The sequence below is a fragment of the Chaetomium fimeti genome (assembly GCF_033439085.1).
Source record: "Chaetomium fimeti strain CBS 168.71 chromosome Unknown B0H64scaffold_4, whole genome shotgun sequence".
Classification (NCBI taxonomy): Eukaryota; Fungi; Ascomycota; class Sordariomycetes; order Sordariales; family Chaetomiaceae; genus Chaetomium; species Chaetomium fimeti.
In genome coordinates this window covers 474,068-499,713 of record NW_026944332.1, presented here as the reverse complement: position 1 = coordinate 499,713, position 25,646 = coordinate 474,068, and the positions used below count along the sequence as shown (strand labels likewise).

At 58.7% G+C, this 25,646-nt stretch overlaps 8 protein-coding genes across 8 annotated transcripts; 4 read left to right on the top strand and 4 right to left on the bottom strand.

The window, feature by feature from the left end:
* Nucleotides 1-254: 254 nt before the first annotated feature.
* On the bottom strand, nucleotides 255-1,766 carry B0H64DRAFT_142545 (uncharacterized protein). Its single transcript, XM_062798294.1, has 3 exons — nucleotides 1,314-1,766; nucleotides 765-1,255; nucleotides 255-689 (listed from the first exon to the last, which is right to left on the bottom strand). The coding sequence occupies exons 1-3, from the start codon at nucleotides 1,569-1,571 to the stop codon at nucleotides 296-298; spliced, it is 1,143 nt and encodes a 380-aa protein (XP_062658747.1). The 5' UTR covers nucleotides 1,572-1,766; the 3' UTR covers nucleotides 255-295.
* Nucleotides 1,767-2,453: 687 nt separating this feature from the next.
* B0H64DRAFT_340569 (uncharacterized protein) lies at nucleotides 2,454-5,099 on the top strand. Its single transcript, XM_062801232.1, has 4 exons — nucleotides 2,454-3,128; nucleotides 3,193-3,309; nucleotides 3,390-4,286; nucleotides 4,342-5,099. Exons 1-4 carry the CDS (start codon nucleotides 2,710-2,712, stop codon nucleotides 4,916-4,918), a joined length of 2,010 nt encoding a protein of 669 aa, XP_062658746.1. The 5' UTR covers nucleotides 2,454-2,709; the 3' UTR covers nucleotides 4,919-5,099.
* A 250-nt stretch (nucleotides 5,100-5,349) lies between these two features.
* Nucleotides 5,350-9,789, bottom strand: B0H64DRAFT_340567 (brefeldin A resistance protein). Its single transcript, XM_062801231.1, has 3 exons — nucleotides 9,010-9,789; nucleotides 8,061-8,955; nucleotides 5,350-8,005 (listed from the first exon to the last, which is right to left on the bottom strand). Exons 1-3 carry the CDS (start codon nucleotides 9,750-9,752, stop codon nucleotides 5,495-5,497), a joined length of 4,149 nt encoding a protein of 1,382 aa, XP_062658745.1. The 5' UTR covers nucleotides 9,753-9,789; the 3' UTR covers nucleotides 5,350-5,494.
* Nucleotides 9,790-10,208: 419 nt separating this feature from the next.
* B0H64DRAFT_142522 (uncharacterized protein) lies at nucleotides 10,209-12,980 on the top strand. The gene is made up of 5 exons (XM_062798293.1): nucleotides 10,209-10,402; nucleotides 10,493-10,599; nucleotides 10,675-11,530; nucleotides 11,582-12,336; nucleotides 12,485-12,980. The coding sequence occupies exons 1-5, from the start codon at nucleotides 10,364-10,366 to the stop codon at nucleotides 12,741-12,743; spliced, it is 2,016 nt and encodes a 671-aa protein (XP_062658744.1). The 5' UTR covers nucleotides 10,209-10,363; the 3' UTR covers nucleotides 12,744-12,980.
* A 413-nt stretch (nucleotides 12,981-13,393) lies between these two features.
* B0H64DRAFT_142509 (uncharacterized protein) lies at nucleotides 13,394-14,614 on the top strand. Its single transcript, XM_062798292.1, has one exon. It carries the CDS (start codon nucleotides 13,744-13,746, stop codon nucleotides 14,605-14,607), a length of 864 nt encoding a protein of 287 aa, XP_062658743.1. The 5' UTR covers nucleotides 13,394-13,743; the 3' UTR covers nucleotides 14,608-14,614.
* A 1,287-nt stretch (nucleotides 14,615-15,901) lies between these two features.
* Nucleotides 15,902-17,944, top strand: B0H64DRAFT_441652 (uncharacterized protein; the record flags this gene model as incomplete). Its single annotated transcript, XM_062806586.1, has 1 exon — nucleotides 15,902-17,944. The coding sequence occupies one exon, from the start codon at nucleotides 15,902-15,904 to the stop codon at nucleotides 17,942-17,944; it is 2,043 nt and encodes a 680-aa protein (XP_062658742.1).
* A 1,123-nt stretch (nucleotides 17,945-19,067) lies between these two features.
* Nucleotides 19,068-20,461, bottom strand: B0H64DRAFT_394644 (uncharacterized protein). Its single transcript, XM_062803704.1, has one exon. The coding sequence runs from the start codon at nucleotides 20,394-20,396 to the stop codon at nucleotides 19,131-19,133; it is 1,266 nt and encodes a 421-aa protein (XP_062658741.1). The 5' UTR covers nucleotides 20,397-20,461; the 3' UTR covers nucleotides 19,068-19,130.
* Nucleotides 20,462-21,223: 762 nt separating this feature from the next.
* B0H64DRAFT_142487 (uncharacterized protein) lies at nucleotides 21,224-25,280 on the bottom strand. The gene is made up of 3 exons (XM_062798291.1): nucleotides 25,010-25,280; nucleotides 21,363-24,912; nucleotides 21,224-21,276 (listed from the first exon to the last, which is right to left on the bottom strand). The coding sequence occupies exons 1-2, from the start codon at nucleotides 25,108-25,110 to the stop codon at nucleotides 21,411-21,413; spliced, it is 3,603 nt and encodes a 1,200-aa protein (XP_062658740.1). The 5' UTR covers nucleotides 25,111-25,280; the 3' UTR covers nucleotides 21,224-21,276; nucleotides 21,363-21,410.
* Between the last annotated feature and the right edge of the window lie 366 nt (nucleotides 25,281-25,646).

The window sequence follows — 25,646 nt, the reverse complement described above, 5'->3', positions numbered from 1 at the left end:
TGTGAATTCATGCCGGGCCTCTGTCGGTGGTTGGAAGTGATGGCCGATGAGATACTTCTGGGGCCGACCTGATGGCCAACCCGGAACTGCAGGTGCACAATTCAACCGGTCTCTGGAGAACGTGGCTAAATGCACACACTGCCTGCCACACAGTGTTTCCAATTCGCAATACCCGCCACAAGTGCTTATAAGGGTCACGGCGTGTCCTCTTCAAACTGTCAAGCATGCAGTCGACGAGAGTGAACTGTTGGTTCGGGGACAGGACTGGGTCAATTAGGTCCATTTATCACCCCGTCTATTTCTTGATACCCAAAATCTCCTCTTCGCTATTGGACAGGCTGCCGAGCCGAGCACGCTGTGACCGCGTGGGACTCCTGAGATCCTTGAGACCCACCCCCCCTGAGCCCCCGATCGTCTGCAAACCCGCGCTTCCGCCGCCGTTGTTGTAGCCGTTGTTGTAACCGTTGCGGTACCCGCGGCTCTGGGACGACGTCATCTCGAAGAAGCGAGGGAACCATTTCCTCATCAGCCCGTGCAGGGGCGGGATCGACGCCGTGATGATGGCCAGGTTGCATTCGATGGTCGAGTAGACGAAATCAATGCTGTAGGTCGGATCCGGGCCAGGGTCCGGGGGCGGGTAGTACAGCCGGTAAAGCGAGTGCATGCGGAGGATGCTGAAGATGGTTACACTATTTGCCACATCCGGTCAGTCGTTGATGGATAACGCTAGGGCGCAGTGCGATCAAGGAGCCGGCGTGACTTACACGATACCGGAACACAAGAGGGTGATGAGGATGGCCTTGAGCTTCATCGGCAATTGAAGCCCCATCACAATCTTGACGGGAATGACGAGCACCAGGATGTCGGTGAGGACTGTCAAGCCCGAGGTGATGAGATACTGCAGCATCATGTTGTTGCACCTCCCCGCCACCGCCATATTCCAATACTTGTGGACCGGTACGCAAGTGAAGATGGAAGCAAACAGAACGGCGATCATGAGGCCAATGTTTGCCCAGTTCAACACGTGAATGCACCGGCGGAGGATGGGCTGGTGGCCGCCGAGCCTGAGTAAAAAGAACAGGACCGACGACTTGACCAACGCCAGCTCGGGATTGTAGAGCATCACCACGATGTAGTTGATGATGCCACTCATCGTGGGGTCGGTAGGGGTCTTCGGGATCTGCCAGATGTGCACACCGAGGTACTGGATCTTCATCATGGCAAACGAGAAGAAGGCCTCGACGGCCGCCAGGATCTGGATAGGTACCCATTAGCTACGTCGCTGCAGAAGAGGTCACGGCAATGCATCATACGGTGGCCAGGACGATGAAGGCATCGTCAACCCCAAACAGCCTGGTCGTTGCGCGGTCATAGAGACGGAGCCCTACGAGCAGCACCGAGACTGCCGGGAAGAAGAAGATAATGAAGAAGCCAAACTGCTGCAGGCCAGTGGTCGGGTAGCTTGAGAAGTCGAGCGACGGCGACGGGAGGTCGGTGGGCGGGGCGGGCCCGCCGGCTTGTCGGGCCAACAGCAGCAACCCTTGCGAGAGGATGCCGGAAAGCTGGGCCATTGCCAATGGTCGCAATGGTAGCGTGCGGACCCAGAGCAGATCGAGAAGATCGAACAGATCTCTGGGCCCCGATGGGATGGACACAGGGTCTTGCGGATATCTATATCCATCCTGGCAGCGATCCAACACGATTTGCCAAGGGCAGGAACACACACAATTTTTTATTTTGGCTTCAAGTTTTCGAAGGATGGATGCAGGGTGATCGCTTCGCTCACACGAGCACCGCTCCGTGCATCAACTAGGCTCGGTTGGGAAACTGAACCAAAGAAGCGGTTTCAAAGGAAGGAACGAAGCACGGTGGAACTGGGGAAATCGGTGGGATTTCCGGGTTGAACTTTGCGCACGGGCGACAAGTTTTCCGAGTTTCCCTGGGAGACCCCAAAAATTCCGCATGCCCAGAGTTTGCCGAGAGTTCGTCTCTGCTGCAGGAACAAGGGGTGACTCGCAGCTATGGCTCCATTCTGCAGGTGCTCAGGGCCTGGCCGAGCCTGGGCGATGGAAGCGGAAATGGGGTGCCGATATTCCTTCCAGCACGGCCCAGAGTGGTGGAACCCGCACAACGGAGAAATTGGTTGAGACCACCGAGACCAGTTCAGTGTTCACCCAGACCGGCGAGTTGTAACACTGCGTGAGGCGGGTTGGCTGGGCATTTATCCACGAACTCATAATGGACTAGTTGGCGGGTTTTCTCGCGCTGAACCAAGTCCCCGAGATTGGATCCAAGCACCCGGCGACACCGTGTTACATTCCGTCTGGATCCCATCGCCCCAATATCGAGCAATCTGTGGCAATTTGTTGGTTCATGTTGGTTCATGGTAACATTCTAGCAGCATTCTGGTCGCATTCTGGTCGCATTCTGGCAACAGTTTGGTAACATTCTGGGGGATTTCCCACCGTCGTGGGATTTTAGTCCCCAATAATTCTACCTGGGTTCGCATCCTCTTCTCGACGACCATGGATGAACGGGGGTGGACAGCTTCGCATGCACTCAGCAGGATCCCACGGTGCTCGTGCCAGTCAAATTCCCGCAAAACTCGCTTGCTCGGTTCTCGGATCGACGCCTCCCATCCCTCTCCTTCTCCGTTCGTTCTGTCCACAGCAACTGGCGATCCTCTCGAGTTCTCGGTAGGCTGCCAAGATGTTGTCCTCTACTCACCGTGGTCGCTCCTTTTGGGCCGCTTTGGCCGTCACGCTCTTTTCTGGTTTCGCTTCTGTTTCTGCTTCGGGCAAACAATGTCAGCCGGTGGCTACGTACGACTACATTGTCGTTGGTAGCGGTCCCGGCGGTGGTATCGTGGCCAGCAACCTCGCCTTGGCCGGTCACAGTGTTCTGCTGCTCGAGGCCGGTGCGGATGCCAGCGACGATGTTGCCACTTCTGTCAATGCCCTTTCCTACCCCCAAAACCCCAACTATCAGTGGTCCTTCTTCGTGAAGCACCACGGCGACGCCGAGGTCGAAGCCCGCTACCGTCTGCTCACCTGGACTCTGCCCGATGGCACCTATTGGGTTGGTCCCAAGGCCGATGCCCCCGCTGGCGCACAGCTGAATGGTGTCTGGTACGTGCCGCACCAATGCCGATCGCTGCGCATACACGACTCGTGTCATACTGACAGGACCCAGGTACCCGCGTGGCGCCACCCTTGGCGGGAGTGCCATGGTCAACGCCATGGCCTCTGTTCTTCCCAACGATGCCGACTGGAACAAGATTGCCAAGTTGGCCGGTGATGACTCTTGGTCGTAAGTTGATGCTTGGCTTACTATTTGTTAATTCTACCCCGTTGATTCTATTAGCCACGTTAACTAACCCTTCGGCACAGGGCTGAGGAGATGAGAAAAGTGTTCGTTAAAATCGAGCAGAACTTGTACCTCAGACCTAATGAGTCCACCGCCGGCCATGGCTTTGACGGTTTCGTGCAGATGGGTCAAGGCGACTCCAACTACTACCTGCAGGAACCGGGTCGCCTTGCCCTGCTGTCTCACCTCGCGGAGGATCTCGTCGGCCACCCCGTGGACCAAGCGGCTGCGCTCGACTACATTGAGCGTGATGCCAACTTCCTCGGCGCCTCCAGGGACAAGGCCGCGGAGCCTTTTGGCCTCCCGAACCACTACAACAACAAGGGCCGTCGCTGGACTCCCCGTGATCTCGTCAAGAGCACCATGGCCCAGACGACCAAGCTGACGTTGGAGACCGAGTCCCTGGCCACCAAGATCCTGTTCCACGAGGGCAAGTCCGGGTGCAAGCCCAAGGCCAAGGGCGTCAGCTACCTTCAGGGAGCCGGCGTGTATGGTGCCTCGTGGGAGTACAACAAGGACACCGCTCCCAAGGGAAAGCGGATGCGTGCTTATGCTCGTAAGGAGGTCATCATCAGCGGTGGTGTCTTCAACTCGCCCCAGCTCCTCCAGCTCAGCGGCATCGGCAACGCGAAGCTCTTGCGCTCCCTCGACATCCCCGTCCGCGTCGATCTCCCCGGCGTCGGCGAGAACCTCCGCGACAACCAAGAACTCCCCGTCGCCGGCCTCAGCCCCCTCAACATCACCGCCGCGCCGCGCGATCCGGCATGGGCCACCTGCACCTTTGGCGCTCCGGGCGACCCGTGCCTTGCGCAGTTCCAGAACGGCACCGGTCCCTATGCCGCGCCCTCTGGTAACAGCGAGTGCTCCTTTTTGAAGACCGACCACAGCCCCGACGGTAACCGCGACGTCATCACCTTTGCGTAAGTGGACTTTAAACTATCCACATAAATTCCGATGTACTAATCCGGCCATTAGTCCCCCTGGCGTCTTCCGCGGCTTTTCTCCCCCGGCCAGCAACATGCTCCCCATGGACAGCCCCGACACCCTGTGGCGCAGCCTGGCGCGCATGAACGTCCAGAACCACGCTGGCTACGTCCGGATCCGCTCGACCGACCCCACCGTCACCCCCGACATCAACATCGCGCAGTACGAGTCCCCCGTCGGCGGCGACGTCGACATGGGCGCCATGATCGACGCCGTCGCCTGGGTGCGGCGCAACTTCCTCTCGATGCCGGCCCCCTACGGCCCCGTCACGCCGACGGAGCCGCCCTGCAACGCCGGCCTGACCGCCGACGGCTACTGCAAGGACCCCGAGGAGGACCGCAAGTTCGTCTACGAGCAGACCTTTGGCCACCACCCCGTCGGCACCTGCCAGATCGGCAAAAAGGGCGACAAGATGGCCGTCGTCGACAGCAAGTTCCGCGTCCACGGCGTCAAGGGCCTGCGCGTCGTCGACGCCAGCGTCTTCCCTGCGGCTCCCGGCGGCTTCCCCGTCCTCCCGACCTTTATGGTTGGCCAGAAGGGCAGCGACGCCATTCTTGCTGATGCATAAATGGGGAGTGCGGTTGGGGTTGGAGCCGCGGGGCCCTCTACGGTGGTCTAGGGCGGGTTGTGTTCTTTGTGAATAGTCTGGATACGTAATATAATAGTCTCGAATGGTACATAGTTTTGAGGCTGTGTCAAGCTCTGCTTTGGCCTGCCAACTTATACATAAAAGCATCCATTCGAAGTGTACGCTGACAGGTTGTGACATTGCATACGGCGATGCGACTTTGATCCGTCTCGATGTGGACTAGGCCGAACCCCTTTTTGAAATATGTCGGCCCCGCCCCTTTTTTCAACACAGAGCAGGCAAATAAATGCAGCTTCGTATGGATTTGGAATTTGGAATTCTCTTTAAATAGATGTTGTGTTTCAACGTAAGCAAAGGGCGAGGTCACTTGTTACACGAGCATTAAAAATGATATCAGCAATGCAAATGCACTCTTATTACCAATGTGCCCATGACCGCGTGTGCCCCGTCTACTCTAATCCAAAAACGCCGCGCTATGAACCGCCCATGACGATCACCGTAGAGGAGAGCACAATAAAAATAGAGAGGATAGTAATACAACGACAAAAAAACCAATCACTGCGCCTTCTTGGACGTCTTGGTCCTCAGCTTCATCATCAGATACACCAACGCGTACGAGCTGAGCGCAAAGATGACCACAATGCCCGCGTCCCGCCAGCCGTAATAATACTCATTCAGGTTCAGCGCCTGCAGGTACACACTACCATCCCTGTACGGGCACACCTCGCAGCGGGACGTGGCGTCCGGGTTCAGCAGACGAGCCCCCCGGCCCATCCCCTGCAGGTAGTCGGCGAGGTATTCCCCACAAGTGCCGTTGACGGCGGGGTCGAACAGGGCCAGCTCGCCGGCGGAGCAAGTCACGTCGGTGTCCCAGATGGCAAAGACGAGGATGCTGCCCATGAGGTAGTTGAAGGGGTTGAGCCAGTAGAGCCAGTACCTCCAAAAAGCCTGGATCTGGGCGTAGGGCACGAGCACGCCGCAGAAGGACATGAGCGTGCCGATGACGATGGGGTTGATGAGCGCGGCGAAGAGCTCGTTGGGCGCGCAGGCGGCCTCGAACTGCCCGATGCCCGTGTAGATGAACTCGAACATGAGCAGGACGAAGAAGATGGAGCCGGCCCGGCTCGTGTCGTGCGGGAAGCCGACCGTGTAGTACCAGCAGAAGAAGTACAGGACCGCGCAGATGCAGAGGTACGGTATCTCGGACACGACCAAGCCCGTGACGAAGGCCACCCACGAGTACATCTTGGACTTCTTCTCGCGCGTCTCAAAGATGTTGCGGCGCTGGATGAAGAGCGGCTGCAGCTGGTTGATGACGCCGGGCGCCACGAAGATGAGGTTGAAGGCGGTAAACAAGCGCATCTGCAGGTCTGTGACCGAGTCGCCGATCTGCCAAAAGGTGAAGCCGTTGAAGAGCGCGCCGAAGGTGTGCAGCGCGACCTTGTTGTTAATGTAGTCGGTGTTGCGGTACAGCGACACGCTCGTCCGCTGCGTCACCATCTTCAGCTGCGTCCACAACGTTGTGGCGTATTCGTAGCCGTCGTCGGTCGTCTTGGGTGGGCTCGCCGCCGCCGTCGCCACGAGCTGGTCGAGCTCCTCCGTCACGGCTGCGTGTTCGGGGGATGCCAGCCACACCTGGCTCCAGTCCTTGCCCTGCGAGAGGGACCCGGACACGACGTCGATCATGTGCTCCGCCAGGTTGGTCTCGTCGGGGCAGGGGGCGCCGTAGCGGTCAAAGTATTCGCGGACGGTCCGGCCGCTCTCGCCTATATCGCCAAAGTAGACAGTCTTACCACCGCCGGCTAGGAGCAGGAGCGTGTCAAAGACGGAGAAGACCTGGGCCGACGGCTGGTGAATCGTGACCAGCACGGCCTGGCCGACGTCGGCGAGCTTGCGCAGGAACCGCACCGTGTTGTACGCCGACTGCCCATCGAGGCCCGAGGTGGGTTCGTCCAGGAAGATGAGGATGCTCGGCTTCGCTACGAGCTCGACGCCAATGGTCACTCGCTTTCGCTGCTCAATAGTGAGACCGGCGCCGGGCTGCCCGATCAGCGTATCAGCCAGGTCGTTGAGCTCGAGGAGGTCGATGATGGTGTCGACATATCTGAGCTTCTCTTCGCGGGGGACGTCCCGGCGCTGGCGGAGGAGGGCCGAGAACTCGAGGGCCTCGCGTACCGTGGCAAACGGCTCGTGGACGTCGAGCTGCTCGCAGTAGCCGGCCGAGCGCTGGAAGGATATGGGCAACGGGCGGCCGTCGACCTGGATAGAGCCGCGGATGGTGCCGTCGGTCTTGCGCTGGGCGAGCACGTCGAGCAGGGTCGTCTTGCCGGCCCCCGACGAGCCCATCAGCGCGCCCAGCATGCCCGGCTTAACCCAGCCCTGCACGTTGTCGAGCAGGAGTCGTTCGCCCTCGGGTGTCTTGACCGTGTACGACAGGTCCTTCCAGGTGAAGAGTGACGTGTTCTTGATGAGCACCTTCTCCGCCGCCTCGGGGTCACCAACGGCTGACGGCGATGATTTGTCCCCGGCCGCGGCCTCCTCGTCCCGCAGCTCGGCGGGAACCAGCTTGGAGCGCTCGCGCGGGATCAGCAAAGTAGAACCGGCATCGGACGCCGCGCGCCAGCGCATGGTCGCAACCACGGTGACGGTGACATAAAGAGCCCACCAGGCCATGACGATGCCCACGTTCCTCCAGATGTGGGTTTGGCTGTAGGTCAGGGCGCCGAGGTAATCGTCCCCAGTGAGCGAGGTCTGGCCCTGCGTGGACCCGGTGACTCCGGCGCAGGACTGGTGGGCCGGGTCGTTGTAGCCGGGGCCGTTGGGCACCAAGCTATTCCCGGAGCACTCGATCACCCTGCCGTGGAACTCGTTGGACAGGAGCGCGTCGAACGCGTAGGCGATCGGGTTGATCCAGTACAGCCACACGAACCAGGGGTGCATCTGCGGCTTCTGGATCATGTAGCCCGTGTACATCATGGCCGTGGTGATGGAGAGGCCCGAGATCTTGGCGGCGCTGTTGAAATCGGCGAAGGAGGCGCCGATGGCGCGGAAGAGGGCGGTCATACACTAGAAAAGTCGGCGTCAGCGGAGGAAGAGAGTTGGGGACAGTGACAGTGCTCACCATGGTCCCCGCCACGAGAACGATCCAGTAGGTGAAGAAGGCCGACGCGGTCATGGTGAAGCCGACCATGAAATACAAGATGACGCCGAAGCCCGAGACTTGGAGCAGGATGAGCGGGATGTCGGCGGCGATCTGAGCGATGCAAAAGGCCGCAGGGTGGTAGAAGCCAAAGAGCTTGTGCTTGACGAGGATCGGCCGGCCGTCGAACGACGACGTCACCTCGCTCATAGACAGCAGCGAGTTGTAGAGCAGCGAGAAGAACAGGGCACCGCCCTTGACGAACAGGCCGCCCGAGTTTTCAGGGGCTTGGTAGAATAGCGAGCCCATGATGACGGCCTGCATCATGGTAAAGGCCTGTTTCAGGATGAAGGTCGCCTTGTCGCCCCAGACGATCTGGTACTGCCGCACCACGCAGGCCATGACCTGCATCGGGAAGCTGACTGTCAACGCGCTGTCTTTGGGGAGGCGGTGCTTCTCGGTGGCCACGTCCTCCCGGAAGGCACGCGTATTCTCCCTGGCAAAGTCGCTTTTCGGGTAGCTATACTCCTCCCGCATCCGGGGGTAGAGGGTCGAGGCCTCGTACTGGGCCTTGAGCTCGTCGGCGGTGCGGGGGAAGGTGACCTCGCGTCCCGGTTGGATCCTGCGCTCCGTGGGGACGGTGACGCCGGTCAGGAAGTCGGCCACGTTGGCGCCCTCCTGGCAGATGAAGCCGAGCGCCTCCATGAACGGCCGGGCCTCGTGGGTCGGGCCGTAGTAGATCTGCTTGCCGCCGTCGAGCACCAGCACCTTGTCAAAGAGGTTGTAGATGCCGTTGCCGGCCTGGTACAGAGTGGCGATCGAGGCCAGCCCGAGGGCGTCGGTCATGGTCCGGACCGATTTGGCCCACTCGAGGGCACTGGACTGTTAGTAGGGATTCTGAAAATAGGGGTGAGGAGAACCGAAGGCTTACTTGCTGGCGTCGAGCCCCCGCGTGCTGTTGTCCCAGCAAAACACAGACCCCCGCGTAGCCATACACTCGACGATTGACACTCGCTTGCGCTCGCCTCCCGACACGCCGCGGATGAATTCGTTGCCGAGCTTAGTGGAGTGCGTGTGGCTGATGCCCATCGACTCCAGCAGGAAATCACGCGTCTCTTTGCGTAGCTTCTCCCGCGAGGCCGAATCCTCGGCAGGGTCGAACGGAAGCTTGAGGCGGGTCGCAAAGTCCATGGTCTGGTCGACGGTCAGGGAGGGGAAGAAGAGCTCCTCCTCAGTGTTCATGACGATCTGGCTGTGATACTGACCCGCGTCGGCAGCGGGGATAGACCCGTAGTGGACGTCACCCTCGACACTGGAGTAACCCTGGCGCCGGTTCACCAGCGTGCTGAGCAGCGTCGTGCACCCCGACCCCGGGCGGCCGAGCACCAGGAGCATCTCGCCGGGCTTAACGCAGCCATGGCTGCTGTCGAGGATGGTCTTGAGCGCCGGTTTCCTCCTGACATCGCGCAACTTCTGGGCCACGTTGTACTGCGACAAGAAGTTGTCGTGGACGGTGGCATCAGCGGCCACGGCCTTGACGGTGAGGTTCTCCCAGGTGATGCCCAGGCGCCGCGGCTGCGGGTCGGGGAGGTGGTCACCCTTTGGTTGGATGGTCTGAAGGGGCCATCCCTGGTCCCCCTCGGACGCTGTCATGCTGCCGCTGGATCCCGGCATGCTTGCAGCGTTGCGGCTTGGCTTCTGGAGGATGATGACAGCTTACATGTATGGTATACATTTCGTAAGAGAGAGAGCAGCTGTGATGAATCGGGGATGTGCGATGGATATTTAGAGCGCGCACTCGTTTCCTGATTGCTCCCCTGAGCTGCCTGAGCTGCCTAAGCGTGCCTTTACATCGGCATCCCATATCCCGATGCCCGCCCCTTGGTGGACCTGACCACCCCCCTTTCGGGATAACGCGTGTAGGCGAAGTCGGGTGGCTTTTTTGACATGCCGCTGACCTAATCGCTGCGGTCATGATTGGGCAGTGAGCCGAGTTGGTGTCACAAAGTGAGCTGCGTCATCAGCCTGCGTGTTTGCTGCGTGTTTGCGGCGGCATAAAGACGGCTCGTCTTCTCTCCGCTTACAAAGACGGCACAGTTCCCCCGGCATCTGGTACTCCTGCGAGACACGAGCGACACGTTTCAGCCATAACGCGGCCCACCACCGCTGGTCCACTGCTGGTCAAGGAGAGCAATTCAAATCTCGTTGGCCGCGGACCCCTATCGAAATTAGTGAACACCACAGACAGCATATCTTGTGCATACTGATCCACGACCACGACAAGGATGAGGAAAAGGGCTTGTGATTCATGCTACCAGCGCAAGGTACGCAGACCCACGTTATTCCCGCCCTGAATTCAATCAAATCGATCATCACTCAGTCTTGGGACCGACCATCTGACCATCTGCTTGAAGATTCAATGCGATGCCGCCAGCCCACGCTGCGACTGGTGTCGTCACCATAATCTACCCTGCACCTTCAACCGCCCAATATCGACAAGGCGGAGGGGGAAGGCAAAGAAGTGTGTTTTGGCCTCCAGGGGGGATGCAGTCGTAGATGAGGGTGGGACTGGAAGACTGACAACCTACCCATCTAGGCCCGGGAATTCTGTAGAACGAGTCGAGGTCGAGCAGCAGCGGCAGCAGCAACAGCAGCCGCAACAGCCGCAGCAGCCCGAGATGGAGATCGACGACTCGCCCGTGGTCTTTGATCCTATCCCCTCACCCCTGAGCCTGCCGCCGGATGGGCCGGTGAACTGGAGTGCTCCCTTTACACCCTCATCCACGGCAGACACCAACCCCTCGACCTATGGGTCCCCAGACTCGAGCCTCGTTACATCGCCCAGCTACCAGCTGTCTGATCACTTTGCGGAATCCCCGATCCGCGCCGAGTCCCCCGCATCCGTACAGGGGCCGGCCTTTGGTAAGCTCCACTTCGCCGGCCGGCATCTCGGTGACATCAGTCTCCACAACGGCATCCCCTTTTTATCAAGTGAAGGCCAGAAGTGGATCGCCTCCCGGACCGGAGAGCCCGCCCCCCTTCAAGCCCTGTCCATATCCCTTCCCCGCCGCCACGGCGTCCACCCGGCTTTCTGGTGCTCCAGCACGGCCCACAGCGAGGCCATGGCCCTTCCGGACCGCCGCGTGGTCGAGGAGGCTCTGGACATGTTCATGTCCAACCCCTTCAAGCGTATCTGGCCCGCCGTAGACGCCATCCTCTTCCGCGAGACCATCGACGTCGCCTACGAGGACCGCGGCGGCCGCTGCTCGCTCGAGGCCGTCGCCGCCCGCGCTTGTATCTTTTCTTTTCTTGGTCTGCTCTCGCTTCACCACATGTACCCCAAGTCCATGCCCTCGCTCGACAGCGAAGAGTGCGCCGTACAGGCCCAGCACCTGCTGCCCCAGGTGCTCCACGAGACCTCGGTCGACGGGCTGCAGACGTGTTTCATGCTGGTGAGCCGCCCGTGCCGAGTCTGTTGTCTAGAGCCCTACTGACGCCCCTAGGCCCTCTACCACCTCCTGCTTGGCCAGCTGCAAAAGGCCGCCGTCTTCCACTCGGTCGCCTGCCGCATGATGTTCACCCTCGGCGCCAACACCACCGTCGTCCCGCCCTGGTCGTCCCTTGCCGGCCACGACTGGCGCGTCAAGAACCAGCTGCGCAAGCTCTTCTGGATGGTCTACTGCAACGACAAGGAGATCTCGCTGCGCACCGGCCAGCCCCCGTCCATCAACGACGACGACTGCGACCTGACCCTCCCCCAGGGCTACCTCGACTTCAAGTACGTCGACGACATCCCGGAGTTCGAGCACCTCCTGCTCGACGACACCGCCGCCCCCTTGCTGCCCGGCGACGTGCGCCTCGACATCATCAAGTCGCGCACCTACACGCTGCTCTACTCGGCCAAGGCCATGCGCAAGTCGGACGCCGAGGTCATCCGCGACATCCGGCAGCTCGACGACGAGCTCGAGGCCTGGCGCATGTCGGTGCCGGCGCGCTACCGGCCCTCCCTCGCCCTGCGCGAGGAGCAGCCCCAGCCGGACCTGTCGGAGCCGCGCCGGATGGAGCGCTTCATGGTCCACGTCGAGTACCACCACCTCGTCGCCACCATCCACGAGGCCACCGGCCGCTGCCGCTCCTGGACCGCCCAGCAGAGCATGGAGGGCGTCCGGTCCAGCCTCGCCCTCGCCGTCGAGGCCAGCCGCTCCACCATGGTCTATCTCCGCGCCGTCGTCCACCACCTCATGGGCGAGGTCTTTTGGTGTGTTTGTCCCCTGCCCCCTGTCTCCTGTCCCGTCTACATACTGTCCCCTGTCCCCTCCCCCTGTCTCCTCTCCCCTGTCCCCTGTCCCGTAGCCCTGCCCCCTGCCCCCTTCCCAACTTCCTCACCCACTAACCCCCCTTTTTAGGATGGCCGTCTTCTACCCCATCTCAGCCATCTGGACCATCTTCTGCAACATCATCCACAACCCGCTCGACCCGCTGGCCGACGCCGACCTCGACCTGCTCAACTCGGCCCCGCAGCTCATCCAGGAGATGCGCCTGCGCCGCCTCGCCCGCGACGAGATGACCCACATGAAGATGGTCGACGACTTTGTCGCCGAGCTCGCCCGCCTCGCCACCCGCGCCGTCCTCAAGGCGCGAGCCGACGAGCGGGGCTTTTGCTAGCTAAAACAGGACCTTCCTTTTCTAAGTTGCTTTGCTTGGGTTTATATAAAAATACAGCGCCCGCTAGATCGTCTTTGTTTATGGCGACTACGATACAGAATCTCTTTTGGCGTTTTTCTTGGGCTTACGGATTGGCGGTCTGCTTTTGTTGTATTATGCTTTGCTGTCATTACCGATTCTAGAAGCAGACTCGGGTAAAAGTGTGCGTCGGGTGCGTCGGATACAGATGTGTCATTACATGTAGGCAGTGCCGAGATGGGCTGGATCTGGAGGACCTCCGGGTATCCCCCACTCTGTCCAGACTGGAAGGACTGGTAGGAAGGCAGGGGGCAATGTGCGCTACGCTGAGGGGACGCTGGCACTGACCTACACCGCAAGATGCGTGAACATTTGTCAGGTTGGTTAGGTACCTAGGCCATGGTCAGGACTGGCCCGAAAGCCGTGTAGAAACAGAAACATGGATAAAGAGCGCCATGGAGGACAAGACAAAAGGAGCTCAGGAGATACCTGGGTTCGTTCTGATGCACCTCAATATACATTTCTGGCATCTTCTTCTCACCAAACCACCACATCGTCTTCCTTCCCAGCTACCTATATGTGGTATTTTCCGTGACAAACTCCCATCACCTACCCGTGCCACGCCCCGCATTGGCTGCCCCTCGCAAATCACTCGTAGCATAACAGTTTACTGCGAGTGATTTGCGAGGGCCAGTCAATGTGGGGAGGAAACTGGCGAGTCCTGCATGCAACCCTGGGGAGGATTGTGGCTGGAGGTTGCCGTACGGCGGCGGGTCTGTCACCGGGCCGACAATTGACGCCCGATGCAGAGTTTTCAAGAGGTACAGGAGGCCCTGCTTTTCTTCGAGATACAAGAGATTGATAGATACCTAATTAAGGCAGGTTCGGCCACCACACGAATAGCGACCCTCCCACAACATCCCCCATCCGTCAGCCCCATCAGACCATTGCCATCAGTCGTTTTCCAAAGTCTCTCGCAAACATGACGGCCGTCGCGGAGCTTACAAGCCGCCTCACCGGCCACGGTGACGGCGACGTGCGCGGTGACAGCCACGATCAAGAAAACGGATACGACGCTGGTCAATATCACGATCCTAAGATTACTGGGGCTACCATCGGGCAAGTCTATGATAGCTACGCGGATAGCTACGAAGACGGAGCAGAGGAGACCAGGCAGCGGACCTTTCAGCGCGACGTCTTCAACCGGTTCCCGCATCACGGCTTCACTCTCGACCTGGGCTGCGGAACGGGGGGCGCGGGAATGCTGATCCGCCAGTCACCCCTCAACTCATCCTCGGCGAGCGGCAACGTGGGCGGCCCGGGCGATGCCTCGACGCGGCCCAACGTCTACGTCCACGGCGTTGACGTCTCCGCCCGCATGCTCAACAGACCGTGGTGCGTGCGCTACTACGACTCAACCCAGCGGGGCTTGATTCAGGATGTCCTCATGGACCCCGACGCGGCCTGGCTGCAACATGCCGTCCGGACCGGAGCGGCTGAGAGCGGCGGCCTGTCTGCTGGGCCGGTAGTCGACCACATCACCTGCTTCGGCGCCCTGCATTTTCTCGACCCTTCGCAGTTCGAAGCCGTGCTGAGTCGCGTGTTTGTCCTGGCGCGCCGCAGCGTCATGTTCGACATCGACGACTTCTGCCCCTTTTACATGCAACACGTTCTCGAGAACCTCGGTGAGGGGTTCAGGAACTATAACCACATGGCTGCGTACCGCAAGTTTGGGACACCGCCGGGCTGGGCCAAGGTCGCCGAGGAGGAAGCTGTGCTCTACCGCATGGAGAATTGCGGAGTTGACGTGAGGGGGGTCTTGGTAAGGTTTGAGCGGGTGGACTAAGCGGTGGTGTTGGTACTATAATAAGACCTCGGAGGCAATGAGGTCGGAGACGATGCCGAGTTTCGTTAGATCCATTAGAGGACATGCCATGATAGAAGGAACTTGTAAACGGGCGAGATACGGACTTGTCGCTCGGCAAGGATGGAGTGATGTATGGACCCTTGTTGCCGTAAAGTCGTAGAAGATCGACATCTTCAGGCCTGGTTCTATGTCTGTCCGCACCAACTAGAACGTAGTCCGCATCACGCTCCTTCATCTCTAACTTCCCCGAGTTCATGTTTGTCTCGAGGGACTCTGCTGTGAAACCCAAACGGCACAGTGTATCGAAAACCGGCTGCGAGGTCGTAACGGCGTCAAGTTCGACGCGCAAAACAGGGGGAAAGGCCGCAGCAATGAAAAATTGAGACTTCCGACCCGGGATGGCTGTGTGGCCGAAGAGCTTAGTCACAGTTGTCTCCAATGCAACATGGCCTTGCCAGTTTATCTTGCTCACTACACCAGTGCCGCCACGGACGCCGATCAAGGTCCAGGGCCGGTCATCGTTGCGGACGAGTGTAGACCTTGGAAAACTCGAGCTCGGGCTTGTCCCAGAGAATCCGATTCATCAGCTCGCTTTCTATGAGCGCCGCGAAGGAGATATCCTTGTCGAGGGCACCATAGGCGTTACAAACGCTGCCGAGAAGCTCTTCTGTTGCGCCAGTGATAAGGGCGTCACTAGGTCTTCGCAACACATTGCCAAGCGCATAAGGGGATTCTCGGCTGCTTCATGTTTCGAGAGCCCCAGATCGTGTCTGCTACAGATTGTCTGAATGGCTAACGTCGTGGTCTCGATGGCGGTCGCGGTGGGGCCAAGGGCCCTGACATGGAAGAACAGAAGGCTGTGCAGTCGTCCGCCATCTCGCTGTGATTTCGTCTGGTCGGGGAGGTGCCGCCATTGTGTTGTGGTGCACGTCGATGCTCCGCCTTGAGTTGTGGTAATAGGGTTGGAGATAGGAAGGCAGAGCAAATTTCTCACGGTGGTTGTCGAAAAGTCGCTCTGTGGTTTTCCGACATGACGTTTCGTGGTGAGAAATCGGGCAGGTATGTGCAGGCGGGATTTCGCTGCACGGCAGCTCTTCACCTGGATGGTCAGCGAGATGCTCCTTGGTGCCTGAGGGATCTGGACTGTAAATAATATTAATTACAATCTAGGTTCCAATATCCACACTCGACCCTCCTTCCCCTCCACGCACCGACTTCTCAATTCCCTGCCACGACTCGCAATAATCCGTCGCGATTTTATTGCACCACAACGATGGCAAACTCCGATATCGACGAGTTTCTCCGGGCGGCATCGACGCGTCGATCAAGCGTCGCCCACATTCAAGGCTCGCACGGCAGCGGCAAGAGCACGGTGGTGATCCCCCACATCTGGCGCGCCATCCAGTCCGACGAGTCCGTTACCATGGCGTACATTCAGCCCACAAATGCTCAGGCGATTCTCCTCGGCAGATTTCTACGTTCGTCCGGCGATACCACGATGGCGAACGGCCTTGACGATAAGCGGCTGAATCTCTGGAGCTTCGAAGATGCGCTGCCCAAGATGCTGGATCCCGCCCAGACGTTACATGGCAACATGGTGGTGTGCTTAGACCTTGATGTCGGGCCAACCGCATACGGCGAATTCCTGCTCGCCTGTCTGGTCGAGAAAGCCATGCAGGTATACAGCGCCAAAAACGGGCACGACCGCCTCATCCTATTCACTCTCGGCGCCATGGAGCATCGCTATCCGACCAAGCTCGAGCCGTTCACAAACCCGGTCGTGATTCATTATGGCGGCCACAGCAGAGCGCCTGAGCCACGTCACATCGAATCCCTGGAGGGTAAGCCCGTCTTCCGTATAATGATGGACATGAAAGACGCTGGCGGGGGTGTGCTGCTTGTCTTCTCTGGCATTCCCGACTTGCGTTCCGACATGATGAGAGAACTGACGAACTACTATCGCGGCACCCAACATAGTATGGAAGTGTACAGACTTACCACCACTAACCTCCGCAACGGGTCGTTCGTCGAGTGGATCGACAGCCTCAAGGGATGTGCGGTGGTCATGGTTGATCCGTCGATCAACATCTCTCTGCCGTTCCGCCATGTCCACGCGGTGTTCTACGCCCTGGACACGCGGAGGCCGGTGCTTGACAGCTCCACGGGCTTGTTCCTCCGCCGAGAGGTGAGGTCCAGCGAACCCGAGTTCGCCGTTTATCGAAGCCACGCCGTCCCAGCCCCGGATGTTCCAAGTCCGCAAGTGTTAGCGGTGGGGCCGGAACCTCAGCGAACCCTATCAGCAGTGCCCTTCCCGCACGCATACGGTTCCGAGCTTTTGGTCCTTGCCCTCCTTGCCTTCCAGAAATGGCCGATCCCCGTTGACGAAATGCCTCTGGTGCACCTCGGCGTTCCGGATCATGCCAAGTGGCGAGAGGCTAGCGGCTTACTTCAAGGCATGGGCATGCTTGTCGAGGATAACCAAGCCGCGAGTGGCTGGCGCATCACCTCACCCGGCCGCAGAGCCATATCCTGGCTTCCGCACACTAGCAACTGGCGTGTTGCCGTCCTGCTCTCGTATGTGGAAAAGACTGCACTAGATCTCGAAAAGCGCGTCCTGATCCGCCTAGCGGCCATCATTGAGGCTGATGTTCCCTTCGCAATTAAACCGCCCATGACACGGGCATTGATGCGGGGTCTCAATGCGGCGGCTTGTGGCCCGGCTGCCACAATGGTCGACTATGGGCATCTATGGGTCGCGTTATCGGTATGGGAGGCAGTGCGGCGCCGGACAGACAACTTCGCTGACGAGTCCACGCACGGTGATTTGATGGCGCCCGCTGACCTAGGGGTACTGCAAGGTGGCTACGACATATATAAACGAGTGGTCGCCCTGGAGAAGATGATGGACATGCCCCCTGAGTCGGCCGCCTCCATGGACAAGGCACTCACCCCTCCTGAGTTGTTCAAGGTTCAGCTGGCTCTGGCACGTGTTTGGTTGAGTAACCTATTTTGGGTCCCCAAGAGCTGGAAACAGTCCGGGGGTGATACGAGACTGGCAACGTGTTTTGCCAACCGTGACGCCATTCTTATCGACACAATAACAGAGTCCATCGTTATGGAGGGCCTTGTCGATAACCATGGTCTCTACGCTACGGCGTTGGACATCATCTACGGCGATGAGGGGCTGCGGGCCTGGAACACTGTTCTGATCGACGGCCGCTGTCTCCGTCGGATCCACCAACGGATGGGGGGTGCGCCAGACATTTACTCGGCATTTTCGAGTGTTTATGCACACCGTGGTCGGGACGCAAAGTAACTAGTTATCTGAATTCAAGATTGTCAATCAACCTAATAAGTTGTGCTCTGCCTCGAATGTAATGACTTACGTAGTCTTCAGTTGACCTACTGACGTATCTCTGAAATATCATCCTCTACGTTAGTTAGGTAGGTAGGTACCTAGTTATCAAGTGGCGAACTCATCACGTTGGTAAAGAACAAGAGAATTACAGGACATGGTACTACCAGTATGTATGTACCCACTCAGTTCCGCAGCGACGATCACCAACGATCACTGAGATTTTGAGCGACCCGCGCTGGCGAGCAATCCGTAAGGTACCTAGTAACCCGGTTATTCAACAACGCCCGCCTACCACCTGCTGACCGCCTACATCTCATCTAACAACTACTTAATCATCACCAGCTCTGTTTGCCGAGATACCTGAGGTTCCAAGTCACTCAGCTGATTCTCCAGTTCTTGGATGGTGCTGCGGTAAGTTCCTGCCTGGTCATCGAAGGTTACCCGCTCATCCGCGAGCTGTTCTTGAGTGGCGGTCAGATAGCCAATGAGTTGCGCTATTTTCGGTTGACTCGCGTCAACCCTCAAGCAAGGGAGACTTCTCCGCGTTGGCAACATTAAGCTTCTCTTCTAAGCCGTCAATCTTGACCTCGGCACTCACAAGCCTAGCCTCCGTGACCTGAAGCCGCCCTCGGTTTGGGCAGCGGCTAGCTCCCTCTGGGCTTTGTCATACCGCCCCCCGTGATAGCGTAGTGCGCATGGGGGCAGCCGAGTGGCTGCGGAACTGGGCAGTTGTTAGGGACTTTGCTGAGCTCGCTAAGCGAGCCTCGCTTGGGACCAACCGGTACTCTACCAAGTTCTAGATCGTAGACCGAACTTACGGCAGTCCCGGCCTGATCCCCAAGGTTCAGAGCCTCCAGCTCCTTTCCCTGTACCTCCTGAGGGCGCTTCAGGGCCTGTGGGACGACCAGGTAGCGGGTCTCAACTGTTCCGATACCAGAGATGTCGATCCTGGTTATCCTGATGAGATCATGGGTCTCCGCATCCAATTTCACGAATTACGAAGGAGATTATTATATAATACTCAGGGTTATCACAGTTCGTCCAAAGTCACGACGGGGAAAGGACAATGAATGAGGTTAATAGCACAGTAGTATTTTCTATGAACGGCCCGGGCACTCCCTTGAAGATCGGCGTCATCACCGCCCTAGTAGTCCTCTGGCGATGGGCGACGGCCTTGCTCCCGTAGCGAAATGTTTTCGGCCTTCAGCTGCTCGTTCTCTTCGTGTAGCTGAGCGATGAGCTGGCGAGCTGCGTTAACCTCTGCGCGGAGCTCCTGTAAACCAATTGGATCCAGCTGCGTCGAGTCGGCGCTCGTTGGTTGAGGATCCTCCTCGTCTAAAGCCCCAGCCCTGCGTCCCGGCAGCCGGGGGAAAAGTTCTGCGCCGGCAAATAACTCAGAAGGCATGCCGTCCTGTTGCAGGACATCTTCCGAAATGAACTCGTCATGGTATGTATCTTCGGGCGGCGGGCGGCTGGGAATGTACAGCAGCGTGTAAATAAACCCTTCTTCTCCGAGCTCCCATCCGTCGGAGACGTACGGGCGTTGAGTGTATTTGCCGTCTGGGAGGGACGGTGTGACGTACAAACCACCATCGCCGTAAAACCTCACGCGCTCAAGATTATCATCTTCTCCGCTCCTGTGCCTGATGACGCCCATGAGAATGTAGTCGGCCGGGCGTATGCCGACTTCGAGCTTGCCCGTCTCGCTGCTTCTCCACAGAAATAGGCCTTCAAAGAAGACATACCGGAGAGTATGAATGGTCTCTTCGGCTTCGCCTTGCGGATTGAACATGATGCGAATAACGGGGGGGAAGGTGGCGGAGGAAAAGTAGAGGAAGTCGTCCCCAGACCTATTGAATTCGCCAGATCGCTCCCCGATGGCTACTTGTAACGTACCCTCGCCCATCCATTCTACTTCGTTCGCCTCGTTGGGGTTGCCGGTTGTCTCGGCTAAAGCCCAGGGCTCGTCTTCGTCACGGCGATGGAAGATGCGCAAGATGTCAAGCTCCGGGATGTCCCATAGTCTCCGGTTCGTGAGGTCGCTCCTCATGAGAGACGAAAAGGATAGCTCAGCTTCGTTCAGTCCATGTGCATTGCACACTTCTTGGACCAGTCTATGCTGTTCAGAGGGCGACAGGGGCTCTTCGCAATCGTCGTGACGCAGCGCAAAGCGCAGGAGGGGGTCACTGCTTGTTGCGACCTCCGAAATGGCCGTGTCGGGATCGCTGAATTGAGCGACGACCATGCGAACTGTCAGAGCGGCGGTTTCAATCGCGGTTGCAACTTGACAAGGTAAGGCATCGAGACGGCGAGGCCAAGATGTGATAAGACGCCATGAACGAGAAGCCATCGTTGATTGATTTTGGGAGTGCTTGTTGTCGCGGTGTGGAAAGGGAATGGGTGTTTCCATAAGGTAAAATGATTCCAAGGTTTCCGTGCAGAAAAAATAAAATAGATAAACCACTTACACATAACTGCCCGCCCGAACCCCCCACCAAAACAATGCTATCCTCTCGTCCGTACTCGTTGTTCAACTGGAGAGTGCACGTGGTTGGGTGCGTTTAGCTCATAATTATCAACAATCCGGATCGCGCATTGATGACCGACCCTCTGGGTCCCGACAAGTTCGTGGCAAGGGGCCATCCGCTCGCCATACAGCGCATCATGGCTATGGTAGAAGCGGACCCGCGCGGCTGGTATACGGTGTGCCGTGTCCATGCCGGTTGAAGGATCACGCTGAAGGGGTGGGAACACTGGTCTGGTAGACGAGGGCGCCAGGGCAGGCAACATTATTATTACATGCGTCGGGTGCATGGGCGAGGACCACGAGGCGGTACCTGCAGTGAGCGAAGGCCTGGATGATAGTCAACAAACACAAATATCTAATTCCTCTACTCATGATCACAGCCCCTTTGCTCTATCGATGCGTCAATATCTCCATCCGCAAGCCCGCCGCCTTCATCTAGCAGAAGTCAGTTATGTATCCGGAAAGTCGACACACGCTGCGATTTCGCAAGCCGAGATTTCCGCAACGGTGGACGCTCCGTACTGCCCGCCCGATGCGCCTCGAACGTTCCCGGCGCCAACGCAGCGAGCACATGGGCCGTCCATAGCAAGGACGATTCTACCGAATTAACCCCAGGCCTTGATTTAGACTTGCGTCTAGCACTGTTCAACCAACTTCCGCTCGTTGATGTTAAGTACCAGGATTTGGCTCTTATCAAGAGGAGAGTATCCCCGCAGTAGCCATGGCAGGCCAGGCTTGCGTGATCCTCATACATGTGTGGTCACTTGCCATTGATATTAGCGCTTCGTCAACCGGACTGCTCTGCTTCGCCGGTGGCCGCCACATTCATAATCACCGAATATCACTGACATTTTGAACGGCCACCGTGTTGGCAAGCCATCCGTAACGACCCGGTTGTTATTGAACGACGCCCGCCTGCCCCCCGCTCACCGCCTGCATCTCATCCAGCAACTGTCTAATCCTATCCAACTTGACAGGTTTCGTCAAGAACAAGTCGAGACCACTCGCGGTCGCCTCGGCCCCGTTCACGTCGCTGCGGAGACCGGTCAGGGCGACGATCTTGCATCGCGTCGCCCCCACAGCAACCTCAATCCGCCGAATCTCTCGGGTCGCCTCAAAACCGTTCATCACGGGCATGCTGATGTCCATGAAGATTAGGGTGAAGGGGCTTGCATCTCCCTCGAGAGACTTCTTGTACAGCTCCACGGCCTCGAGGCCGTTGTTTGCGGTTGCGAATGTGTGCTTCAGCTTGCGAACGAGCTGTGTTAGAAGTTTGAGGTTGACGGGATTGTCGTCGACGAGGAGGAGATGGGAGGTGTTTGTCGGCTGCGGTTGTAAAGGACCCATTTCTGTGGGATCCGGCTTGTTTGCGACATTGAGCGGTGGCGTGAAAAGCGACGGTGCGGTAGGCGCTGGTAAAGGTCGTTCCTTCACGGTCTGTAATGGCCGCGGGGGCAATGAGACCTGGTTTTCCACCCGGGCATTGACCGTGTTGAGCCTGGCCTGCAACGCCGACCGGAAAACCGCCGCGAGCTTCCTCGGGCCGACGGGATGATGCAAGTGGAGGCCATGGTCATGGCCGTTCGTGAGCTGCTGCTTGAGACACGAAGACGACCCCGAGCAGAGCACCACCAACGGCGCAACATGCGTATGCCATGCCTGCAGGATCCTATCGCGGTGCTCATTCGTTTCCTCGGCGAATATGCTGCTATCCAGAATGTAGACGTCCGCGCTCGGCGCTGGGCAGTCCCCGGTTCCGACCACTACCTCCATGCCGAGGAAATCTCCTGCGTTGGCTCTGATGGCTTTTTCGGCGGTGTTTGACCAGTCCCGGGCCTTGTCGCCAACCACGAACTCTGCCCCGGCGATGGCCGCGCAGGCATCAGCGCCCACGAAGCACAAGGTCCGTCCACGGAGCTCCGACATCACCCGGTCCGTGGCTTGCTGGTCGGTGATGGCTGGAGCATTCTCGCCGAACGGGACCAAGACCTCGACGAGTGTACCAATGCCCAGCGAGCTCTTGATGCTGACGGTGCCGCCAATGTCGCTGACAAGTTGCCGTACAATGCTGAGACCCAAGCCCATGCCGGGGGCGTGGCTGTTTTCCTGCGAAAAGGGGGTAAACAGACGGTACTTGATGTAGTCAGAACTCATGCCAGCGCCCGTGTCTTCTACCGTGAACGAGATGTAATCAGAGGCGTTGCCTGCCTTGTTTGTCCGCTTGACGACCTTCAGCCCGATTTCGATGCGACCGGCGCTGGTGTACTTGATGGCATTTCCAAATATGTTCATGACAATCCGTTTCCAGGCGCCTACGTTGATAGGCAGCTTCCACGGGCGCCGTGTGATCTGGACGCTGATGAGAGTCGATTGTCCTGACTGCCCTTGTTCAGCATTGGCGAGTCTGTGGCGGGTAGGCGAAGCCTGCATTTGTAGGGCATTCCCGGATAGGTGCCCGACTCGGACGACGTCGACGACATCCTCGACCAAGATTCCCAAGTCCGTGTCCTGTATTTCCGAAATGGAAGGTGCCCCGGAGCCGCCACTTTGACTGGAATGTGTGACGACAGCGTGGTCGAGCAGGTTATTGAAGGTGTCGAGTAGGGTCGTGGCGCATGAGTCGAGCATGTCCAAGGTTGACAGCAGCGGGCGGTCCGAGATGCCCTCGCGAACCAGCTCGCTGCTCGCCATGATGCCGTGCAGCGGGCTCCTTAGCTCGTGGCTGAGCGACGAGACGAAGTCGGATTTGGCGCGGCTCGCAGCCAGCGCTTCCAGGCGTGACACCTCAGCCATGACCGAGTTCCCGAATGCCGAGACCAGGCCGACGTCGCCGCTATTGAGCGCCCGCGTGGGGTCCTCGACCCAACCGAGCGTGGCGGCGTACCAACACTCCCGCTGAAAGTGCCACAAAGGTAGGAAGATGACATACTTGGCGGCAGGCAAGACGCGAAAGAGCGTGGCGATGTCGTTTCGCAGGCGCAAGCCCTCCTGGTCTGCCTTGCGCCGAGCCTCAAAGGGTTTTCCGATGCCGTAACTGTCATCAATCGGACCGAGCTCGTCTGCGGTGAACACATGGCCGTTGGGGTACGCTCGGATGAACCTCTGCAGCGACACCTCGGGGAGCGGGATATGGGTCGAATGCGTCGCGGTCTCGGCCCCCTGGCCCGCCACAGACTTGACGATGGCCGCGCAGAAGGGTCCTTCGGCCGGGTTAGGTGGCAGTTCTCTCAAGTTGAGCGATGGCTGGTCCGGTCGGTCGAGATAGGAACTGGGTACGGCATCGAGGAAGATGAGACCGTCCATGTCCATGGAGCGCCGGATCGTCGCTGCCGCCCTGAAGAAAGTAGTCTTGATATTGGCCGAGCTGATGAAGCCGTGTGGCTCCGAGTCCTCGGACGGGGCGTTCGGCGGCTCTGGCGCCGTGGCCTCTGCGGCTGCCTGAGCGATTGCCGCGTGAAGCTGTTCTTCCAAGGGATTATCGCCCGGGTCATCCCGAGGGGTGGTCGGGGGCGTCTCAGAGCGGCCCTGCTGCGGAGAAACGAGTGACAAATTGGAAGTCGCAGACTCCTGAGACGGCAATGAGGCCATCCTTGGTCGCTGGTCAAGGCTCCCCAGGCCATGAGACGATGCTGTGTCAGTGGGACCGTCTTTGTCCGGCCTACTCGAAGCGGCCGAGTCCCAGAGGTCTGGCGCCGACCCCGTTCCGTCGAGTGCGGCGACCTCAATGATTGCCCCAGGGCTGATGGGTGGCTCTTGTCGGATAAAGCCGGTTAGGCCGTTGATCAATTGCTCGGACCTGTCTCGACTCTGCTTGATCCTCACGTTTTCGAGGTGGGCCACGATAGTGGCGGCAATCTCGTTCATGACCTGGACCAGCTCGTCCTTGTCAAAGTCGTTCTGCTTGCTGTCGACAACGCAGTAGCTTCCTAGGAGATAACCCAGCGGAGACAGGAGCGGGACTTCGAGATAAGATGTGAAGTGCGGATAGCCCGTCACGTACGGCCGGTCCTTGTAGTCGGGGTGGGTCCGGAAATCGTTGATGATGTAGCGCGTCCTGTTGGCGATGACATCCGGGCCAGTCTTCACCCACTCCCCCGTCTCGTCCATAAAAGCCATCATGGTTGCGGGGCAGACGCCGTCGCAGTTGCGGAGCTTGCAAACGCCTATCGCGACGGTGTCGCCGGGGGCGCACTTCATGCCGACGAACGAGTGCGTCCTGGTCACCTCGGAGATGACATATTGGTGTTGGCGGTCGATGAGGGAAACGAACGCACGGTCGACGTTGAGGCGGAGGGCGCCCAACTGGGTGAGGGCATTAAGGGTGGGATCGGTGCAAAGCAACGGCGTCTTCTGAAAGGCAGTCGGTAGGCCCGGGGGAAACGAGGCAGCGGAGAGGTAGCTGAAGGAGGGGGATCATGGGTTAGCGATAATGGCCATGGCCCATCGGAGTTGGACTGGACGGAGCGGGTAGACGCCGACCGGAAGACGCGACTCACGCTGCGATCTCGCGCTGCCTCGCACGCTCCGATATCTCGACTTGGTTCGCCTGACAAGGTGCCGGCGCTAATGCACCAAGGTTATCCACAGAGGCGGACATGATGATGATGATGTTGGGTTCCCAACGAGTGTCAAGCGCAGAGACGGCGACTCGATGTGAGGAGGCGGGGCCCCGTCATCGACGGCATCATGAGGCCGTATCTAGGAAAGGGGCACATGGCTGGCTGGCGGGAAACGGCGAAAGTACGCAGCGACGGATTTGTCGTGAGGCTAAGGCGATTTGTGGGAGCCAAGAGCGGCGGCAGCATCGCGTGCCAAGTTTTTATTCAGCTTCGACGACGACCGACGACCGAAGTCTCGGTGCCCCTCCTTCCGGAGATTTTGTTCCGAGCGAAAAAGTGACTTGGAGCTCGGCACTCGACGCCACTAACCAAAAAAGTTCCGTGTCTGCTCAGAAGGGTCCAGAACCAGTAGGTAGCTATGAGGACAGGAAACCGTACCTTCTGAACAACAACGAAGACCAGAAGCTGTCGTTATCATTGGGAGGGCGAAAACGTGTTTCTGGACCCGCTTAGTTCGGTCTCACCCACCCAAACGCGTTTTTTTTCGGGTTCGGTGGGTCGAACCCAAAGAAAA

What these genes read in the sequence shown, in the direction of transcription:
- B0H64DRAFT_142545 (XM_062798294.1), bottom strand. Translation starts at nt 1,571, where the DNA reads ATGGCCCAGCTTTCCGGCATCCTCTCGCAAGGGTTGCTGCTGTTGGCC. An exon ending in CCTTCATCGTCCTGGCCACC is followed by an intron (nt 1,256 to 1,313) that starts GTATGATGCATT and finishes GTACCTATCCAG; the next exon opens with ATCCTGGCGGCCGTCGAGGC. An exon ending in CTCTTGTGTTCCGGTATCGT is followed by an intron (nt 690 to 764) that starts GTAAGTCACGCC and finishes TGTGGCAAATAG; the next exon opens with TGTAACCATCTTCAGCATCC.
- B0H64DRAFT_340569 (XM_062801232.1), top strand. Translation starts at nt 2,710, where the DNA reads ATGTTGTCCTCTACTCACCGTGGTCGCTCCTTTTGGGCCGCTTTGGCC. An exon ending in GCACAGCTGAATGGTGTCTG is followed by an intron (nt 3,129 to 3,192) that starts GTACGTGCCGCA and finishes GACAGGACCCAG; the next exon opens with GTACCCGCGTGGCGCCACCC. An exon ending in CGCGACGTCATCACCTTTGC is followed by an intron (nt 4,287 to 4,341) that starts GTAAGTGGACTT and finishes TCCGGCCATTAG; the next exon opens with TCCCCCTGGCGTCTTCCGCG.
- B0H64DRAFT_340567 (XM_062801231.1), bottom strand. Translation starts at nt 9,752, where the DNA reads ATGCCGGGATCCAGCGGCAGCATGACAGCGTCCGAGGGGGACCAGGGA. An exon ending in CGGGGGCTCGACGCCAGCAA is followed by an intron (nt 8,956 to 9,009) that starts GTAAGCCTTCGG and finishes CTAACAGTCCAG; the next exon opens with TGCCCTCGAGTGGGCCAAAT. An exon ending in TTCTCGTGGCGGGGACCATG is followed by an intron (nt 8,006 to 8,060) that starts GTGAGCACTGTC and finishes CGACTTTTCTAG; the next exon opens with TGTATGACCGCCCTCTTCCG.
- B0H64DRAFT_142522 (XM_062798293.1), top strand. Translation starts at nt 10,364, where the DNA reads ATGAGGAAAAGGGCTTGTGATTCATGCTACCAGCGCAAG. An exon ending in ATTCATGCTACCAGCGCAAG is followed by an intron (nt 10,403 to 10,492) that starts GTACGCAGACCC and finishes ATCTGCTTGAAG; the next exon opens with ATTCAATGCGATGCCGCCAG. An exon ending in CGGAGGGGGAAGGCAAAGAA is followed by an intron (nt 10,600 to 10,674) that starts GTGTGTTTTGGC and finishes CTACCCATCTAG; the next exon opens with GCCCGGGAATTCTGTAGAAC.
- B0H64DRAFT_142509 (XM_062798292.1), top strand. Translation starts at nt 13,744, where the DNA reads ATGACGGCCGTCGCGGAGCTTACAAGCCGCCTCACCGGCCACGGTGAC.
- B0H64DRAFT_394644 (XM_062803704.1), bottom strand. Translation starts at nt 20,396, where the DNA reads ATGGAAACACCCATTCCCTTTCCACACCGCGACAACAAGCACTCCCAA.
- B0H64DRAFT_142487 (XM_062798291.1), bottom strand. Translation starts at nt 25,110, where the DNA reads ATGTCCGCCTCTGTGGATAACCTTGGTGCATTAGCGCCGGCACCTTGT. An exon ending in AGGCAGCGCGAGATCGCAGC is followed by an intron (nt 24,913 to 25,009) that starts GTGAGTCGCGTC and finishes CCCCTCCTTCAG; the next exon opens with CTACCTCTCCGCTGCCTCGT.